The sequence below is a fragment of the Centropristis striata genome, chromosome 23 (assembly GCF_030273125.1).
Source record: "Centropristis striata isolate RG_2023a ecotype Rhode Island chromosome 23, C.striata_1.0, whole genome shotgun sequence".
In the NCBI taxonomy this organism is placed as follows: domain Eukaryota; kingdom Metazoa; phylum Chordata; class Actinopteri; order Perciformes; family Serranidae; genus Centropristis; species Centropristis striata.
Window position 1 is genome coordinate 30,158,192 of NC_081539.1, and position 21,960 is coordinate 30,180,151.

At 35.1% G+C, this 21,960-nt stretch overlaps 1 protein-coding gene across 1 annotated transcript in view; it reads left to right on the forward strand.

Moving 5' to 3' along the window:
- The window catches only part of cngb3.1 (cyclic nucleotide gated channel subunit beta 3, tandem duplicate 1), a 22,685-nt gene extending 1,902 nt beyond the window's left edge, over positions 1-20,783 (forward strand). The window contains exons 2-17 of the mRNA XM_059326739.1: positions 513-666; positions 1,512-1,608; positions 5,184-5,338; positions 6,401-6,697; positions 9,431-9,639; positions 10,769-10,819; positions 11,984-12,070; positions 12,199-12,263; positions 13,071-13,193; positions 15,058-15,199; positions 15,287-15,446; positions 16,280-16,377; positions 16,471-16,554; positions 17,265-17,383; positions 18,929-19,081; positions 20,227-20,783. Coding sequence (XP_059182722.1) covers positions 513-666; positions 1,512-1,608; positions 5,184-5,338; positions 6,401-6,697; positions 9,431-9,639; positions 10,769-10,819; positions 11,984-12,070; positions 12,199-12,263; positions 13,071-13,193; positions 15,058-15,199; positions 15,287-15,446; positions 16,280-16,377; positions 16,471-16,554; positions 17,265-17,383; positions 18,929-19,081; positions 20,227-20,377 — 2,145 coding nt within the window. The 3' untranslated portion in view covers positions 20,378-20,783. The remainder of the gene's footprint in view (positions 1-512; positions 667-1,511; positions 1,609-5,183; positions 5,339-6,400; positions 6,698-9,430; positions 9,640-10,768; positions 10,820-11,983; positions 12,071-12,198; positions 12,264-13,070; positions 13,194-15,057; positions 15,200-15,286; positions 15,447-16,279; positions 16,378-16,470; positions 16,555-17,264; positions 17,384-18,928; positions 19,082-20,226) is intronic.
- The last annotated feature ends 1,177 nt before the right edge of the window (positions 20,784-21,960 follow it).

Sequence of the window (21,960 nt, forward strand, 5' to 3'; positions counted from 1 at the left end):
CATTTTCACCCAGACTGGTAGGCAACTCGCTTCAAGTGCTGCAGCAGAGAATCCTGAGCTGAAAATGTTTGGAATCTAATAATTATGTAAATACATGGCCAAAATGAACATATCTATTTGATCATCTAGTGATATTATCAGTAGCTTTAAATTATTCTTTGACCCAGAAAATGTATATTTTGACACCAAGATTGACCTTCTAAGTGGCTTAGAAGATATACTGGTTCTCATAGATTTTATATGGCTGCCATCTCCGATCTGCAATCTTGATGAAGTGGCTCCTACCAAAAATTGAAACCTATAGTGATAGAGAGCATGTGGAAAAAATGTGGTGCTTTTGTCCGACGTGTCCCCTTTCTTCCCAAATCTGGTCCTAAACCGCCGGACTATTTAGCATGATGACATTTTTGGATCCACAGGATGCTCGATGCAATTAAAATAGAGGAGTTTGGAGCCGAAAGTCGGGCTGGTTCCTTTGTCTGCACACTGTTCCCATTATTGTTTATTTATAGGAGGAAAAGCCGGCTAAAAAGGAGGATGAAAAAGAACAACCAAAGAACGAGGAGGAGAAGAAAGAAGAGGTGAAGAAAGAAGAGGAAAAGAAAGAGGAGGAGAAAAAGGATGAAGAAAAGAAAGAAGAACCCACGAAGGACGAGCCAAAACCAGGTGAATATCTGTTGTTTCGATCACAAAGTCATCCGACTGCTCGTCTTTCGGATCAGAGATAAAAGGAGTTATGTTATCTTAAAAATTATATTTAAGCCTTTAATCTGCTGATTATTTGATTTCAGATAAAAACAATGTACTTTTCACATTACTATCTCTGTCTTCTCCAACTAAAATAAATGCACCAGAACTTAGAAATGTACATGTTGTTCATACACTTCAGAAAGTTCACTTTAATCTAGGTTGTTCTTCTCTCTTCTAACAAGTGATGGCTTTTTTTATTTCCCACATTTGTATACAAGTCTCATTTGTGGTTGACATATTATTACAGTGGTTTAGAGGTATGTTTTAAGCTGTTGTTTTGTTGGATTTTTATTAGAAATCATGAAAAAATACTGCACTTTATTGTCATTGGAATATTACACTTTAATCTGAATTTACACTCCACTTAGCAGAGAGCATATCTGGTGCAGATTCTGGAGCCCAAATTTCCCCTCACATATTTCTAAGAGATTTTATTTCATCTTATTTAAATCTGCAAAAGTCAAAGAGTAATGCAAAGGATAAAGTGGAGGATTTAGTGGTCGTCCTTCCCTTTTTCCCCTGGTCTACATCACACTAACACACTCGAGTGTTGTGGTGTTCTGCTGTATTTCTGCTCTTCTTTTCTTCTTTAACATATAGCACTCCTTTAGCGATGACAGTTAGCTCTTAAAGTTATGTACTTACTTGATTCCTGTGGTCTAAGTCTAGTACCTTCAGGTTAAATGCACTTATTGTAAGTCGCTTTGAACAAAAGCGTCAGCTAAATGACATGAAATGTAATGTAATGTATTTTCTTCCAGCTCCAGCACCTGCCCCGGCTGCTGCCGCACCTGCCCCGGCTGCTGCTGCACCTGCCCCGGCTGCTGCAGCCCCTGCCAATCCAGAGGGGGCTGAGGGGTAAGAATACACAATATACTGGCTGCACCCAAAATCTCACCCAGTGCAAAGTGTGAGAGGCTCCACTCCTCTGCTACCCTGCAGAGGTTAAGTACACTGCAAAAAAGCACACTTGTATTTTTTGGCCTAAAACAGTGATTTATACGGAGCCCCTAAAGGGACATGGTGAAAATAAAAAAAAACTTTGGTATCTCGTGAGCACGAGAAACATTTCTCGTGCTCATGAGATACTTTCTCGTGAGCATGAGATACTTTTCTTGTGAGCACGAGATGCATATTGCATGCTGCATGGTGTCTGTAAGAACACCCTCTGCATTTCAGCTGGTTTCTGTATGAAAATGACATTACAGGAGTTAGTTCGGCTATATTTTGACCTGGGGCTTCATTATAAGGACATATAGGACAAAATATAGCCGAACTAACTCCTGTAATGTCATTTTCATACAGAAACCAGCTGAAATGCAGAGGGTGTTCTTACAGACACCATGCAGCATGCAATATGCATCTCGTGCTGACGAGAAAATAGCTCGTGCTCACGAGATACCAAAGTTTTTTTTTTATTTTCACCATGTCCCTTTAGGGGCTCCGTGGATTTAAGTTGGTAAAACTTGGAAATATAAATTACCGGTATTGACATTTAGGGCAATAATGTAAGTTAGCACAACAAAGGAAGCCAGTTGTCTGCTCAAAAACAAGTTGGTGAGTTGTTGTTACTTATATCTTTAAGTTGGGGTTCACAACAAGGGACAATAGTTCTGATAACTCTTATTTCTTTGTTGGGAAATTCGGTCATTAGCGAAAGCTAGCGGCTAACTGATGCTAGCCGCTAACTGATGCTAGCGGCTAACTGATGCTCGCGGCTAACTGATGCTAGCGGCTAACTGATGCTAGCGCCACTGCTTGTTACAGCTACAAGAGTAGCCATTAGCGTATCAATGCTAACTCAAAATTGTGGTCGCAACATTAGCTGACATTTCATAGCGGCGTTACAATCGTGCCAATTCAGCACATTGCAGAAGTTAGCAGAAGTAAGGATTAAAAGTTATTATGACTTATAATGTAAAATGATAAGTTCAATTTACAGTTGAGTTGACAAAAATCAGAATTCAGAGTTGAGCAAACTCAAAAACAAAACTTTAGTTTAATTGTCCAACTTAAAATACCAACTTAAAAACTTTTATCGAAGTTTGTTGCCTTGAAATTTTGAGTTCACCAAACATTTCTTTTTTTTGCAGTGTGCACCCAAAATCTCACCCAGTGCAAAGCTATATAGCTTTATATAGCTATATATAGCTTTAAGCTATAGCTATAAGTGCAGCTCCACTCCTCTGCTACCCTGCAGAGGTTAAGTAGCTATAGGTGATGGCTGGATATATCTGTGCTGCCATTTCAAGCTTCTAAAAGTTTCTTTGCAGGACTTCAATACATTTTTTAATGCAAATTTAAAATCTTTTTCTTTTTTTGTCACAATCATAGACTAAATAAAACTTGTATTAATATTTAAAAAAACTATTTTGAACTGATAGTACAGATGGATAGTTTACCCTCTGATTGGCTGCAAGGCCTGCAGAGCTGCTCCCCTGTTTCTGTTTCTGTTTCCTTACAATAAGTACAGTAGACATCCTGTAACTGTTTCTGTTTCCTTACAATAAGTACAGTAGACATCCTGTAACTGTTTCTGTTTCCTTACAATAAGTACAGTAGACGTCCTGTAACTGTTTCTGTTTCCTTACAATAAGTACAGTAGACATCCTGTAACTGTTTCTGTTTCCTTACAATAAGTACAGTAGACATCCTGTAACTGTTTCTGTTTCCTTACAATAAGTACAGTAGACATCCTCTTTCTGTTTCTGTTTCCTTACAATAAGTACAGTAGACATCCTGTAACTGTTTCTGTTTCCTTACAATAAGTACAGTAGACGTCCTGTAACTGTTTCTGTTTCCTTACAATAAGTACAGTAGACGTCCTGTGTGTTAGCTGCAGTAACAGCTGCCATGATCACACTGTGACTTCTAAAGTAGGAAAGGAGATTAGGAGCTTAGTGGTATTTGTGACTGAGAGTGATCAAAGATAGCATTCACATGCAGGTAGGAATTAATTTAAGGAATTAATTTTGTTCTTTGCGGATGACTTACATACTATTTAATGATTTGATAGATTTTTGATAGATATTATTTATATTACACTACTGGTCAAAAGTTTTAGAACACACCAACTTTTCCAGAATTGAATTGAAAATTATGCAGTTTAATGTCTCAGTGTACTCTGAAATTAATGCACATTTGCAACATTTAAAATTCTTTATTGAGCATGATAGTGTTTTGAAAGTAAAAAAAAGATTCAAAATCACATTTTATGTTGGACTAAAGGACTAAAAAAAAGACACAAAATGACCAAAAAAAGACACAAAATGACTAAAAAAAGAAATAAAATGACCAAAAAAAGACACAAAATGACTAAAAAAAGAAACAAAATGACCAAAAAAAGGCACAAAATGACTTACAAAGACATGAAAATAATTAAAAAATGGACAAAATAGCCCAAGACTCCATAGAGTTAAGTTGTTAACCCATTTCTTCTTCCCTGAAAAAGGCCTACTTGTATAATTCTGAAATGTACATTATTTTCCAGTTTTGGTTCAGCTTACCTTTTTTTATTTACCTCTGGCAGTTCACCACTTACCTTTGGACCCTTTCAAGCTGTTCATTTGACTTGAACTGCTTGAATTTCAATAAAAAAAACTGGAAAAATTGGGCTGTTCTAAAACTTTTGACCAGTAGTGTATATTCATTGATTATATTTATAGCATGGTTAGTCTTATTAAAATAAGGTGATGATTGTGGCTGTGTTAACAAGTTTGTTTTTGTTTTTTCAACTTTTTTAAGTTTATCCTCGGCTCCTACAATAAGTCTATGATATTATAGTAATATTTTTCACCAGATTGAGCCATTTTTTCATGTTCATGCCTCAAGGGGTCAAATGCATGCTATATATATATGGAGTACTGCAGTGTTTGATGCAATGCATCATAATCAACACTGTGGGGGAAAATCCCCTGGCATTAAGTACAAAAAATGATTACATTCCCATTGTGGTAGTTGTCAAGTGTATTTTCACTGCATGGCTTTCCACACTTGAAGAGAGGACTTGATGACTCAGGATTTCACTCTTTCACTTTCTTTATTTTGCAGTTAGTGCAATGCATTTCAGTGCAGGTGAAAAACCTTTAAACACAAGAATAAACAATTGTAAATAAAAGCAATCACCAACAAAAGGTACAGGTAAATAAAGGCAAGTATATTTTAAACAGGTAAGGTAAATATATTTTAAACAGGTAAGTATATTTTAAACAAGTATGTATATTTTAAACAAGTATGTATATTTTAAACAAGTATATTTTAAACAACTAAGTATATTTTAAAGAGGTAACCAATAATCCACGAAGTATATAACCTAAATAAATGGGGTAAATTAACCTTTTTTTTAACCATTCATGGATTTTAGAGCCAGTCTGTTACCTTTGTTACTGTATTCCTTTATTCACGCTTCTCATTTGCTTTTGTTCTGTTTCCAGTGAAGAGCCTCCTCCTCCTCCTCCTGTTGTTTACTTCCGTGACACAGATGACACGCTCCGCAATGTGATCAAAACCTTAAGAGAGCAGAAGCAAAATGAAAAAGAGAAAGCCACAGACCCTTATGCCACTTCGCCAGAGATCACCCCACCTGTCAGTAAGTATGGACCAAGGTTATTATAGTTAACGAAAACTAACGAAATAACGCAAACTAGAATTGAAAAAAGATTTTCGTTAACTGAAATAAAAATAAAAACTAGAGTTTTTAAAAAAACGATAACTAACTGAAACTGTATTGCGTGGTTACAAAACTAACTAAAACTAACTAAAATTATAGTGAAAATGTTCTTAGTTTTCATTTTTTCATTCATAATTCAGTGTTTCTATTTGAACATGCAACACATGGTGAATATGTTTACTGAGACTGGGATGTTTACACTCGAACCAAAATACAAAACACCCAGAACTGTAAGAGTTAATAACCTTATTTTGGCTGAGATGATAAACCAAAGGAAATAAAGGCAAAATTTATTATGACCACTTTGAATCTGGCACCCAACACATAGCCCATTACAAAAAAAACTAAAACTAACACTAAAACTAATAAAAACTAAACTAAAACTAAGCATTTTCAGAAAATAAAAACTAAACTAAAACTAGAAAACTCACTCTAAAAACTAACTAAAACTAACTGAATTTGAAAACAAAAATTCACAACGAAATTAAAACTAAAACTAATGAAAAATCCCAAACTATTATAACCTTGGTGAGGTGAACAGTTTTACAAGTAGAAAGGGCAAACAAATTACAACTTGGTTCAAAGGGTTACTGTCGAAGACTGTTTTTGCCAGTAAAAGTAAAAAATAAAGAATAAAGATAAAAACGTCCTGATCCTGATAAAAAGATCCTGCGAGGGTAAAATCCTGGGACACATTCATGAAATAATCACTTAGGTCAGACTGGAGGAGGACAGATTTAAAAGAATGTGGAAGAATTAGGTAGAGTACATAATATCAATTAGATCTGACTTTATCTGAGATGACCATCATTAGAAGGAAAAGTACCCTGGTTCGTAGCTACAGAAGTTGAAAAGTTATGTTTTTTTTTGTTTTGTAACAAAAAAACTATTATAACTTTGGTATGGACAAAACGAAACGCAGACAGAAAACTAGCTCACAAAGAGCGACTTAACTCTCCACCGCTCTCTTTGCCGTATCAGCACCTATTCTGAGGAAGGACGACTACATCAGACTGAAGGAAGAGGAGCGTATAGCAAAAGAAGAAGCGGATAAAAAGAAGGCAGAAGAAGCAGCCAAAAAGGCAGAAGAGAAGAAGAAAAAGGATGAGGAGAAAAGGCTGGAGGCCGAGAAGAAAGCAGAGGAAGAGAGGCTGGCGGAGGAGGCCAAGAAGAAAGGAAAGATCAGCCCGAGCATCTTATTCGACTGGTACGACGTGATCTTCAGACCAGTGGAGAAGCACATGGACGGCGTCCTGGGGGACACCTTGGATCCTCTAGGTGAGCTGCAGAGTGTGAGCTATGGAAGAATTATCCTATTTTTATTCAAGAGCGTAGATTTTCAGTTTGAGAGCATAATTTGTCTTTCTCGTGCTCAGATTTGTTCTCCTCATGCTCACATTTTGCGCTCGCACTCAGATTTCTGCTGCTTTCTTTCAAAATGTGTGCGTGCACTTAACCCATAAGAAGCCAAAGCCAGAGCCAGTTATCCATAAAGGAAAGTTATGGGGGGATATATTACAGACCAAGTGAACCACGCAGATCATATTTATGATGTGGGTTTTTTTTGGTCATTCTGTGTCTTTTTTTAGTAATTTTGTGGGGTTTTTTGTGTCTTTTTTAAGTAATTTAGTGTTTTTTCTGTCATTTTGTGTCTTTTTTTGGACTTTTTTTGGACTTTTTTTGTCTTTTTTTTGTCATTTTGTGTCTTTTTTAAGTAATTTAGTGTTTTTTCTGTCATTTTGTGTCTTTTTTGGTCATTTTGTGTCTCTTTTTTAGTAATTTTGTGTCTTTTTTGGTCATTTTGTGTCTCTTTTTTAGTAATTTTGTGTCTTTTTTAAGTAATTTAGTTTTTTTCTGTCATTTTGTGTCCTTTTTTTGGAATTTTGTGTCTTTTTTGGTCATTTTGTGTCTTTTTAAGTCATTTTGTCTGTCTTTTTTGTGTCTTTTTTAAGTAATTTAGATTTTTTGGTCATTTTGATACTGCCTCCAGCGGCCCCCAGGTAATTTGAGTTTGAGACCCCTGTTCTAGAATATTTAAAGTGTTTGTAACATGGGTGTCACCGTGGGTTCTTATGGGTTAAAAATCACATGCTTGTGCTCACATTTCTTCTTCTTGGACACAAACATTTCGCTCGCACTCAAATATGTCCTGTGCGCGCTCAGATCTAAAGTGCGAGCGAAATGTTTGTGTCCAAGAAGAAGAAATGTGAGCACAAGCATGTAATTTAGTGTTTTTTCTGTCATTTTGTGTCTTTTTTGGTCATTTTGTGTCTCTTTTTTAGTAAATTTGTTTCTTTTTTTGTCATTTTGTGTCTTTTTTGGTCATTTTGTGTCTCTTTTTTTAGTAATTTTGTGTCTTTTTTAAGTAATTTAGTTTTTTTCTGTCATTTTGTGTCCTTTTTTTGTAATTTTGTGTCTTTTTTGGTAATTTTGTGTCTTTTTCAGTCATTTTGTCTGTCTTTTTTGTGTCTTTTTTAAGTAATTTAGATTTTTTTGGTCATTTTGATACTGCCTCCAGCGGCCCCCAGGTAATTTGAGTTTGAGACCCCTGTTCTAGAATATTTAAAGTGTTTGTTACATGAGTGTCACCGTGGGTTCTTATGGGTTAAAAATCACATGCTTGTGCTCACATTTCTTCTTCTTGGACACAAACATTTCGCTCGCACTCAAATATGTCCTGTGCGCGCTCAGATCTAAAGTCTACGCGCTCAGATCCAAAGTGCGAGCGAAATGTTTGTGTCCAAGAAGAAGAATGTGAGCACAAGCATGTAATTTAGTGTTTTTTCTGTCATTTTGTGTCTCTTTTTTAGTAATTTTGTGTCTTTTTTGGTCATTTTGTGTCTCTTTTTTAGTAATTTTGTGTCTTTTTTGTGTCTTTTTTAAGTAATTTAGTTTTTTTCTGTCATTTTGTGTCCTTTTTTTGTAATTTTGTGTCTTTTTTGGTCATTTTGTGTCTTTTTAAGTCATTTTGTCTGTCTTTTTTGTGTCTTTTTTAAGTAATTTAGATTTTTTGGTCATTTTGATACTGCCTCCAGCGGCCCCCAGGTAATTTGAGTTTGAGACCCCTGTTCTAGAATATTTAAAGTGTTTGTTACATGGGTGTCACCGTGGGTTCTTATGGGTTAAAAATCACATGCTTGTGCTCACATTTCTTCTTCTTGGACACAAACATTTCGCTCGCACTCAAATATGTCCTGTGCGCGCTCAGATCTAAAGTCTACGCGCTCAGATCCAAAGTGCAAGCGAAATGTTTGTGTCCAAGAAGAAGAAGAAATGTGAGCACAAGCATGTGATTTTTAACCCATAAGAACCCACGGTGAAACCCATGTAACAAACACTTTAAATATTCTAGAACAGGGGTCTCAAACTCAAATTACCTGGGGGCCGCTGGAGGCAGTATCAAAATGACCAAAAAATCTAAATTACTTAAAAAAGACACAAAAAAGACAGACAAAATGACTTAAAAAGACACAAAATGACCAAAAAAGACACAAAATTACAAAAAAAGGACACAAAATGACCAAAAAAGACACAAAATGACAGAAAAAACACTAAATTACTTAAAAAAAGACACAAAATGACCAAAAAAAGACACAAAATGACAGAAAAAACACTAAATTACTTAAAAAAGACACAAAAACCCCCACAAAATTACTAAAAAAAGACACAGAATGACCAAAAAAAACCCACATCATAAATATGTTCTGCGTGGTTCACTTGGTCTGTGATATATCCACCATAACTTTCCTTTATGGATAACTGGCTCTGGGTTTGGCTTCTTATGGGTTAAGTGCACGCACACATTTTGAAAGAAAGCAGCAGAAATCTGATTGCGAGCGCAAAATGTGAGCATGAGGAGAACAAATCTGAGCACGAGAAAGACAAATTATGCTCTCAAACTGAAAATCTATGCTCTTGAATAAAGATAGGATAATTCTTCCATAGTGAGCAGGATAGCTGGGGTTAAATTAACATAAACACACAAACATCTGTATGTCCGTCTCCCTGCAGATCGTCGGTACATTTCGTGGCTGGCTTTGGTAGCGGTGGCGTTCAACTACAACATCTGGTTTGCCACCGCCCGGCTGGCCTTCCCTTACCATAATGAGGTCGTCAACCCTTACTGGGTCATTTGTGACATCCTGTCTGACGTGGTGACTGTCATCGACATCATGATTTGGCAGCCTCGAATACAGTTCGTGAAAGCCGGAGACATTATTGTAAGTCACATAGTTTCTTTATCTACACTACCGGTCAAAAGTTTTAGAACACACCAACTTTTCCAGAATTTAATTGAAAATGATGCAGTTTAATGTCTCAGTGTACTCTGAAATTAATGCACATTTGCAACATTTAAAATTCTTTATTGAGCATGATAGTGTTTTGAAAGTAAAAAAAAAAGATTCAAAATCACATTTTATGTTGGACTAAAGGACTAAAAAAGACACAAATTGACCAAAAAAGACACCTAAAGACACAAAATGACTAAAAAAAGGACACAAAATGACTTACAAAGACATGAAAATAATTAAAAAATGGACAAAATAGCCCAAGACTCCATAGAGTTAAGTTGTTAACCCATTTCTTGTTCCCTGAAAAAGGCCTACTTGTATAATTCTGAAATGTACTGGATGGATGTATGTAATGGACTAAAGGACTAAAAAAAGACACAAAATGACTAAAAAAAGACACAAAATGACCAAAAAAAGACACCAAAAGACACAAAATGACTAAAAAAGACACAAAATTACAAAAAAAGACACAAAATTACAAAAAAAGACACCAAAAGCCACAAAATGACTAAAAAAGACACAAAATTACCAAAAAAAGACACAAAATTACAAAAAAAAGGACACCAAAAGCCACAAAATGACAAAAAAAAGACACAAAATGACCAAAAAAAGACACCAAAAGACACAAAATGACTAAAAAAAGACACAAAATGACAAAAAAAAGACACAAAATGACTTACAAAGACATGAAAAGAATTCAAAAATGGACAAAATAGCCCAAGACTCCATAGAGTTAAGTTGTTAACCCATTTCTTGTTCCCTGAAAAAGGCCTACTTGTATAATTCTGAAATGTACATTATTTTCCAGTTTTGGTTAAGCTTACCTTTTTTTATTTACCTCTGGCAGTTCACCACTTACCTTTGGACCCTTTCAAGCTGTTCATTTGACTTGAACTGCTTGAATTTCAATAAAAAACTGGAAAAATTGGGGTGTTCTAAAACTTTTGACCGGTAGTGTATATTTTTAGTTTTTGGGTCCGTTTAAGTGTTAATGTATGTATCTATGTATATTCTTAACCCCAGCTGAAGTGTAATGCTATGTTTAATACCCCTGCAGAAAAATGGAGCGATGGCTAAGGCGCATTATCGGAAATCGCATCAATTTAAGGTACTACTGTAATGATATGTCCAGTGCTGGAAAGTAACTAAGTACATTAACTGTGTTATATGCATATTTATACTTCTACTCCAGTGGTTCCTTATTTTATTTACAATGTTTTTCAAACAATTTTTACAATATTGTTACAGTATTTTTCACACAATTAAACTGTCAATGTTTAGGTTGGTTTGGGAAAATTTGCATTTGCATGTACACTGCAAAAAAGCCAGCTTGTATTTTTTTAGCCTAAAACAGTGATTTAATTTGGTAAAACTTGGAAATATAAATGATTGACATTTAGGGCAATAATGTAAGTTAGCACAACAAAGGAAGCCAGTTGTCTGCTCAAAAACAAGTTGGTGAGTTGTTGTTACTTATATCTTTAAGTTGGGGTTCACAACAAGGGACAATAGTTCTGATAACTCTTATTTCTTTGTTGGGAAATGCAGGAAAGCGGTGAAATTCGGTCATTAGCGAAAGCTAGCGGCTAACTGATGCTAGCGGCTAAATGCTGCTAGCGGCTAAATGATCCAATCCAATCCAATCCAATCCCCTTTATTTATATAGCACAATTTTAGCAAACACAAGGTTTCCAAAGTGCTGCACAAACAATAAATACATAACACAATACAAAGAGATGTAGTAAACAATAGAACAGTAAGATGCAATAAGATAAAATAAATTAAAAATGGGATAAAAATAAATAAAATAAAATGTAAAATGTACTGCCCGCACAAAATAAAATATGCATGAATACAATAAAAGATGATTTGTTCAAATGATGCTAGCGGCTAGCTGATGCTAGCGGCTAACTGATGCTAGCGGCGCTGCTTGTTACAGCTACAAGAGTAGCCATTAGCGTATCAATGCTAACTCAACATTGTGGTCAACAAATATCAACATTAGCTGACATTCATAGCGGCGTTACAATCGTGCCAGAGAAATTCAGAGTTGAGCAAACTCAAAAACAAAACTTAAAATATTTAGTTTAATTGTCCAACTTAAAATTTTATCGAAGTTTGTTGCCTTGAAATTTTGAGTTCACCCAACTTTTCTTTTTTTGCAGTGTACTCTATTACTCATTACTCTGTTACTATTGTTATTGTAAATAATTATTATTAGTGCATCTAGTTGTGAAACATAACCAAACATCTTTCCCCTCTCTGTTCTCAGCTGGCTCTCATCAGCCTCATTCCCTTTGATCTTCTCTGTCTGCAGTTGAATTTCTCCTCCATATATCGATTTAACCGCTTTGTCAGGGTAGGCCGCCAACTGATTGTTTTTACTAATGGTGCAAATGAAGAAAAAAGAGAAAAGTTTATTTTTTTTAATAGGCTTCATATTATCTGCCCAGTCTTCAACTAGTTTTCTCTCCTTGTGTGTTCTAGATTGAAGCCTTCTTTGAGTTCAGCGATCGACTTGAGAGCATCATGGCCAAGGCCTACATCTGGAGGTAGACGTGCTTTTAATTTGATATAAAGCATGCCTTAACATATTACAATATGTAATATGTATTATTTTTTTCCACAGCCTGTATACATGCACTATCTAGACAATATTTGCACTAACATTTCCCTTTTTCCACACTGCAAAAAAAAGCCAACTTGTATTTTTTGGCCTAAAACAGTGATTTAAGTTGGTAAAACTTGGAAATATTAATTATTGACATTTAGGGCAATAATGTAAGTTAGCACAACAAAGGAAGCCAGTTGTCTGCTCAAAAACAAGTTGGTGAGTTGTTGTTACTTATAGCTTTAAGTTGGGGTTCACAACAAGGGACAATAGTTCTGATAACTCTTATTTCTTTGTTGGGAAATTCGGTCATTAGCGAAAGCTAGCGGCTAATTGATTCTAGCGGCTAACTGATGCTAGCGGCTAACTGATGCTAGCCGCGCTGCTTGTTACAGCTACAAGAGTAGCCATTAGCGTATCAATGCTAACTCAAAATTGTGGTCGCAACATTAGCTGACATTTCATAGCGGCGTTACAATCGTGCCAATTCAGCACATTGCAGAAGTTAGCAGAAGTAAGGATTAAAAGTTATTACAATGTAAAATTATAAGTTCAAAAATCTGAATTCAGAGTTGAGCAAACTCAAAAACAAAACTTAAAATATTTAGTTTAATTGTCCAACTTAAAATGTTATGGAAGTTTGTTGCCTTGAAATTTTGAGTTCACCCAACTTTTCTTTTTTTGCAGTGCACAAACAGCTGAGTTCAGTTCCATCTCATTATTTTCATGTGTTTCTCTTTGTGATCAGAGTGATTCGTACCACTGGTTACCTGCTCTTTGCGCTGCATCTCAACGCCTGTTGCTACTACGTTGCTTCAGTCCACCAGGGTATTGCCTCCACCACATGGGTGTATGATGGAAAGGGCACTGCGTATGTACTTCTTTTACTTTAACTTGTTGTTTGTCATATTTGTGGTTATAAACCGTATCAGGAATGGGCAACGTGCTTCCACTTGGTCCAGCCGTAGAAAAGTGAGACGGAATATTCTGGGCACTTTTAATTTTCCTTTTTAAAGTGAAAATGATGTTTTTGACAATAATCATCTTTTATTATGACTTTTTTTTTTTTACAATTTTTAAAAAATATTTTTGACGTCATACTATACTATGATGGGTTTTTTTTTTGATGCCATACTATACTATCAAAATCACATTTTATGTTGGACTAAAGGACTAAAAAAGACACAAATTGACCAAAAAAGACACCTAAAGACACAAAATGACTAAAAAAAGACACAAAATGACTTACAAAGACATGAAAATAATTAAAAAATGGACAAAATAGCCCAAGACTCCATAGAGTTAAGTTGTTAACCCATTTCTTGTTCCCTGAAAAAGGCCTACTTGTATAATTCTGAAATGTACTGGATGGATGTATGTAATGGACTAAAGGACTAAAAAAAGACACAAAATGACGAAAAAAAGACACAAAATGACGAAAAAAAGACACCAAAAGACACAAAATGACTAAAAAAGACACAAAATGACCAAAAAAAGACACAAAATTACAAAAAAAGACACCAAAAGCCACAAAATGACTAAAAAAAGACACAAAATGACAAAAAAAAGACACAAAATGACCAAAAAAAGACACCAAAAGACATACTATAGACATACTATATACTATGACATTATATTTACATTTTGTGAAGGCAAACTATACTATGATTTTTTTTTTGTTGACAAATTTGATGTTAAACTATACTTTGACCTTTTTTTTTTTAATTCCTTGACATCATACTACACTATGAACATTTTGTGACATTCTTTTTGTAATTCTATACTATGTATTTTTTTTTTTGACAATTTTGATGTCACACTCAACTCTGACTTTTTTTTGACATCCTTGACATCATACTACACTACACATTTTTGATGTCATACTATACTATGCATCATTTAATTTTCTTACATTTTATTACATCATACTATACTATGGCGTTTTTGTTTTTATTTTACATTTTTGTAGTAATACTATACTATGACCTTTATTTGGACAATTTTGATGTCATACTATCCTATGACCTTTTTTTTTAATTATTAAAATTGGTAACACTTTACAATAACTAAGTAAGTAATGTTTAAAGTTGGTTTATAAACCAATTATTAACCATTTACAAAATGCTAAACACATTTAATCGTAAAATGTTTTCAACCAATTTCTTTGAAGGAATTTGAGTCATTAACATACTTAATATGGTGTTAAAAATGTTATAATGAGTGCAACTAAAACTATTAATAAACTATTAATTATAATTTAATTGTTTGTTAATGGTAAAGTAACTATAAACTTACATTAATATACCATCTATTTGCCATTTATAAATGATTTAGTTAGTTAAACATTAATAAATTATCTATTTACCATTCTAAATGGCCTATATACGGTTTATAAATGATGATTAAACATTAATAAACTATCTGTTTACCATTTATAAATGATGGTTATTGTAAAGTGTTACCTTAAAATTTCTTCTGCATGTCCCAGATGATCTTAGAGCTCTGGATGGCTCGTAAATGTCATAGTTAGTATTTGCCTCAAAAAATGTAATTAAAATGTCATAGTATAGATTAGTACTAAAAAGTCGTCAACATTTTCATTGCCTTGTATGCTTCAAAATGTCACAACATATATGAGACATTTTCCAGACAAGAGGGACTTCACTTTTGTTGAACATAGCATAAAAGCACAACAGCCTTTTATCAAATTGAAAGATATACTCTTTTTTTCTCAGGTACCTGCGTTGTTACTACTTTGCGGTCCGCAGCCTGATTAACATCGGTGGTCTTCCAGAGCCGATTACCATCTTTGAGATTTGCTTTCAGATGTCCAACTTTTTCATCGGCGTCTTCGTGTTCTCCAGCTTGATTGGACAGGTCCGTAGATTCATGTAAAACACTAAATCTTACCAAAAGCTTTTTCTTCTAAATGTAATACATTCTATTTCTTGTTCTCCGTCTCAGATGAGAGACGTCATCGGAGCAGCTACAGCAGGTCAGACGTATTTCCGGGCGTCGATGGACGGCTGTGTTGCCTACATGAACACCTACACCATCCCAAAATATGTCCAGAACAGAGTCCGCACCTGGTACAACTACACCTGGGCAGCTCAGGGCATGCTGGGTCAGTACCACAAACCTTCCTCACACAACAACTAGACTTATCAGAAAGAAAACTTGTTCAACTTCAAAGAAACACTCAACTTTCACAGAGATAAGGAAAACTCTTTGGACAGATTAAAGCAGCTATTCTCAACCTTGGGGTCGGGACCCAAATTGGGGTCGCGAGATGATTTCTGGGGATCGCCAAATAATTTTGGAAGTCAGCTCTGTCTCCACTGTGTTCAAGTGTTAATGTGTTCATGTGTTTTAGTCTTTTTGGTCACTTAATGTCTTTTTTTGGTCATTTTGTGTCTTTTTAGGTAATTTTGTTTCCTTTTTTTGGTCATTTTGTGTCTTTTTTTGGTCATTTTGGGGGTTTTTTGGGTCATTTTGTGTCTTTTTTGGTCAATTTGTGTCCTTTCTTGGTCATTTCGTGGTTTTTTTTGCTCATTTTCTGTCTTTTTTAAACATTTTGTGGTCAATTTGTGTCTTTTTTGGTCATTTTGTTCATTTTTTTGGTCATTTTGTGTCTTTTTTGGTCAATTTGTGTCCTTTTTTGCTCATTTTGTGTCTTTTTTTGGTCATTTTGTGTCTTTTCTGGTCATTTTCTGTCTTTTTTTGCTAATTTTCTGTCTTTTTTAAACATTTTGTGGTCAATTTGTGTCTTTTTTGGTCATTTTGTTTCCTTTTTTTGGTCATTTTGTTTCTTTTTTGGGTGATCTGAACTGTGCGTGTGAGATTGTGTTCAGTGAGCGGGTGTCACGGACAACATACATGTTAAATTGGGGGGTCGCGACTCAAAAAGGTTGAGAACTACTGGGTTAAAGTATGTTGAGGTGTCCGTGTCCTCTCCAGATGAGTCTGAGCTGCTGGATAAGATGCCTCTGGTGATGAGAACCGCCATCGCTGTCGACATCAACCTGGCAACCTTCCAGAAGATCGCCCTGTTCCAGGTAACTCACTATTCACTGTGTCCTCCAGAGATGATGTAATGTGATGTCATACAGATGAAAACTCACCTGTGAAGCTGATGTCGGCTCCTACAGGGCTGCGACCAGCAGATGTTGGTGGACATGTTGCTGAGGCTCAAGTCTATCATCTATCTACCTGGAGACTTTGTTGTGAAGAAAGTGAGTTCACATTCTTATCATATCCTGGAATTGAGCTTTTATATTTTAATCTGTATCATCATTTAACCCATAAGAACCCAGACCCAAATATCCTAAAAGGAACATGATGGGGGATATACCACAGACCAAGTGGACTACACAGAACACATTTATGATGTTTTTTAAAAAAACACTACGCCTAAATGTCAAAGATCTGTGATGTGACATAAACGTTACATTGGGTGTTTATGGTATTTGTGTTCATAATATTTCTTATTTTAAAATAAATAAACTAGACATTTTCTGCTTACAGAAACACAAATTTGACTTTTTCTTTACATCTCCACAACATTTAGCAAATTATTTTTCAGATTTAAGTAACAAAATAAGAATAAATAAAAACAAATAACTATTGCCTTTTTGTTTGCATCTCCATAACATATATCAAAATTGTGACAGGAAATATGGTCAGAACAAGTTAAATGCAATACAGTACGCCCTATTAATGGATTAGAATTGTTAATTTAAATTAAATTTAATTACATTTAAATTAAATGGGTTTAATTATAGATTCTAGTAGATTTAAAGTTTTTTTTATAAGGGTGTCACCATAGGTTCTTATGGGTTAAAACACTAGAAGTATAATCTTTGTGTAAATCTCTACTTCCAGTTCTTTCTGTGCAGTATTTGCTAAGTTTCTGCATGTGAATATGACTTTGTCCTTCCTGCAGGGAGACATCGGTAAAGAGATGTACATCATTAAAAGTGGAGCGGTGCAGGTGGTGGGAGGGCCTGACAACAGTATTGTGTTTGTCACACTGAAGGCTGGCTGTGTGTTTGGAGAAATCAGGTGAGTCTGCATTTAGTGATCAGTACGTAAAGCCCTGAGAGAGAAAAAAAACTGGTGATCAATTTTCTACGTGTCATTTACATCTTAGGGCCTGTTCAGATTTGATGCACTCCTAAAAAGCAAGCTATAAAAAAATATTACACATTGATATTCTACTTTCATTGAACTGATTCTTTTCACCTACATCTGCCCTAATTTTTTATCTCAAACACTAATTGATTTTTTTAATACCGTATATACTCTTATATACCCTTTAGATGCCAGTTTTCTGTCATGATGCCACCATTTTTATAGACCGGCTGCAATCGCAGCGGTGTAAATAACTCTTTTTTTGTAATGAGTTTGTCATGTCTCTCTTTTAAGTGATTCGAAAGGGTTAAATAAATAAAAAAATGTATTTATTAGAAGCAGTACATGCTTGTGTGCATGGATTGTGTGTATAAATCGCATGTTTTTTCTCTATATGCTGAATATGGTCAAAATGACACAATCTGGTGGAAAGCTGTAAAAATGATCAATTCCAAGGCCAAAGCCAAGATTAAATAAATTGCATGTATTATGCTTTAACGTGAGATCAAAAATAGCATTTTGAATGGATTTCAATGGTGCATTTTTTGCGCTCAGCCTTAAGAGTGTAACTGTGAGCGTGTTTGTGTTTGTACACAGTGTATTTTAGCCTTACTGCAGGAGCTGAGCTGGAAATAACAAGACCAAATAAAAATACACAATCTTGCCAAAATTCATGAGAAATGCATGAACACAGACAAAACTATTAACAAATGAAGAATGAAAAGTGCGTAAAATGCGCTCACTCTACCCTGAGGGTTTCTCTTCTATGTTTATGACTTTGGGACAGATGAAAGAGGGGTTTGCCAGAAAAATTAGCTTAGAGTGCATGGTGCAATTAAAACTCAGCTGAAAGAAAACATAATGTCTTTAGTCCTGTTTAGAATGTCGTGGTTCAGCCTCTTGTGGCTGACATTAGTATTACAACAACAAACACAAAGATTATCCTGGCAAAACCTTTTTTTTTTTTTTTTTTAACTTGTTTTGAAGTCATATACATAAGAGAAAAAAAACAATATAGATCAGACTTGGGTCACCATTAGTTAGAAAGTGAGAAAGTGGGTCACCATTAGTTTTGGGGGGTTTCGGTTGATTTCTTAATTGAGATTATCAAACAACCCTCTATCTTCCTTTACTGACTTAGAGACATAAAAGACAAGAACAGTAGCTGAGCAGCCTTCTATAACTCTGTGGCACCTTGAAAGTAAAATAACTAGGCTAAAAAAAAAAAAAAATCAACAAGTCATACATATTTATCCGTCTTCTTTAATCATCGTATCATCCAGTTGGTGTCTTGATGAAACTTATTGGCATTTTGTGTTTTATACATATGAGAATGCATTAGCTTCAGTTAAAGCTGGTGGTAAATTATAGTATAATGGCTGTATCATTGCAGTGTATTATATTAAACAGTCCCACATTTCCTGATTAGATTTCTTGAGACCAATGTCATTTTAAATGCCTCTGCCTCCATCACAGTTTACTGCAGTCTGCCAAAGATGGAGGAAACCGGCGCACCGCTAACGTGAAAGCTCACGGTTTTGCTAACCTTTTTGTCCTGGAGAAGAAAGACTTGTTCGATATCCTAATCCACTACCCAGAGTCTCAGAAAGTGTTGGCCAGGAAGGGCAAGTGAGTCAGAAACATCTGTGGTATTTTAACTTTGATTGTTATGGAAGAATTATCCTATCTTTATTCAAGAGCGAAGATTTTCAGTTTGAGAGCATAATTTGTCTTTCTCGTGCTCAGATTTGTTCTCCTCATGCTCACATTTTGCGCTCGCACTCAGATTTCTGCTGCTTTCTTTCAAAATGTGTGCGTGCACTTAAAAATCACATGCTTGTGCTCACATTTCTTCTTCTTGGACACAAACATTTCGCTCGCACTTTGGATCTGAGTGCGTAGACTTTAGATCTGAGCGCACACAGGACATATTTGAGTGCGAGCGAAATGTTTGTGTCCAAGAAGAAGAAGAAATGTGAGCACAAGCATGTGATTTTTAACCCATAAGAACCCACGGAGACACCCATGTAACAAACACTTTAAATATTCTAGAACAGGGGTCTCAAACTCAAATTACCTGGGGGCCGCTGGAGGCAGTATCAAAATGACCAAAAAATCTAAATTACTTAAAAAAGACACAAAAAAGACAGACAAAATGACTTAAAAAGACACAAAATGACCAAAAAAGACACAAAATTACAAAAAAAAGGACACAAAATGACAGAAAAAAACTAAATTACTTAAAAAAGACACAAAATTACTAAAAAAGAGACACAAAATGACCAAAAAAGACACAAAATTACTAAAAAAGAGACACAAAATGACCAAAAAAGACACAAAATGACAGAAAAAACACTAAATTACATGCTTGTGCTCACATTTCTTCTTCTTGGACACAAACATTTCGCTCGCACTTTGGATCTGAGTGCGTAGACTTTAGATTTGAGCGCGCACAGGACATATTTGAGTGCGAGCGAAATGTTTGTGTCCAAGAAGAAGAAATGTGAGCACAAGCATGTGATTTTTAAGTGCACGCACACATTTTGAAAGAAAGCAGCAGAAATCTGAGCGCGAGCGCAAAATGTGAGCATGAGGAGAACAAATCTGAGCACGAGAAAGACAAATTATGCTCTCAAACTGAAAATCTACGCTCTTGAATAAAGATAGGATAATTCTTCCATAGATTGTGACTGTTTTGGTTAAGTACATAAATTCTAAATGAGACTTCAGTTGTGAAGTGCAGCTCATTAATGTGTCTGTTTGTGTTTGTGAAGGAAACTGACCAAAGCCAAAGGTCCCGCAGGTCCTAAAGTCAAAGAGGAAAAGCCGAAAGGATTCACTATGTTGGGGAACAAACCACCAACGCCTAAGTTAATGAAAGTCTTTGGCAATTTCCGCAAAATGAAGGTAAAGTCTTTAGACTGATAGAGCATTCTTTATCTTTATCCAGAGGATGTTAAACTGGCCAATCACATGACGTCACTTTCTGTCTTCTGTCTACAGAAAACTGAAGAGAAGAAGACATGAGAGTGATGCTGCTGAGCTTCACCACTTTAAATGTGTTTCATTCTGTATATTCCACTTTTCATTGGCTGCTGAAAGGCTCACAAGGAGACAGCAACATGACATCATTCATTCATTCATTCATTCACGTTATGCTCCCTATACACCAGAAGACTTTGAAAAGATTTGGAAAGACTCCTGCAAGACTATCAGCTCACATCTAAAGACAAGTGTTGAGAGTTTTTAGTCCCAGCCTAGTCTCAGACTGAGATTCTACAAAGACTGTCAATCTTGCAGGATCACTATTTACAAGGCTACAACTAGATTTCCTTTAGTATTTTTTACCTACCATGCAATTTTTGTGTGTGCAGTGGTTTGTGTTGAAAAAAACAACAACAAAAAGAAGAGAAGACGCCACAAAATGCCCCTCACAAAGCTGAAAAGGGGTTTCTCAGGGGTTTTTCTGACATGAAAAGTTGACTTTTTTACAGTAAAATAGATATAAAGAAGAATAAAGGAAAGGAAACTGTAGAAAAGAATTCATGATATACATTTATGTCCTATTTAATTATAATTAAATATTATTGTTTAATTGAATAATTATACTTATCAGCTCTATCAACTTTCATTTAGTTAATCACACATTCATCATCAATTATTTATTACTTATTTATGTATACATTTATTTATACATTTTAACTGGGTCTGCTTACTGTTCTCTTTACTAAGAAACAGCGCCCCCAAAATCCCGCTTGTGGCCGTAAATATATTACATCTCTATATTTGTATTTGGGATTGAGGTTACTAACATTATTGTGATGTAACTTTTTCCTGTCGAAGTGGTTTTACTGCCGGTCTGGAACCGCTAATATTCACCTTGTCATCTTTTGTAGATTACTTCATAGACTTAAACCTGATCAGCACCAGTAGCCAAATGTGAAGGTTATCATTATGTTTAAAGTTTGTACATTGTTCATCGTTTTTGGTATAAAAGATGTTAAGATGTTTACAATGAAGTGTCTCTTTAGTTTTATAACTAACACATTTTTACCTTTAACACTGGAGTCATGGATGGATTCCTGAACTACACTACCGGTCAAAAGTTTTAGAACACCCCAATTTTTCCAGTTTTTTATTGAGATTCAAGCAGTTCAAGTCAAATGAACAGCTTGAAAGGGTCCAAAGGTAAGTGGTGAACTGCCAGAGGTAAATAAAAAAAGGTAAGCTTAACCAAAACTGGAAAATAATGTACATTTCAGAATTATACAAGTAGGCCTTTTTCAGGGAACAAGAAATGGGTTAACAACTTAACTCTATGGAGTCTTGGGCTATTTTGTCCATTTTTGAATTCTTTTCATGTCTTTGTAAGTCATTTTGTGTCTTTTTTTTAGTAATCTTGTGTCTTTTTTTGGTAATTCTGTGTATTTTTTGGGGTCATTTTGTGTCTTTTTTAAGTCATTTTGTGTCTTTTGGTGTCTTTTTTTGTCATTTTGTGTCTTTTTTTT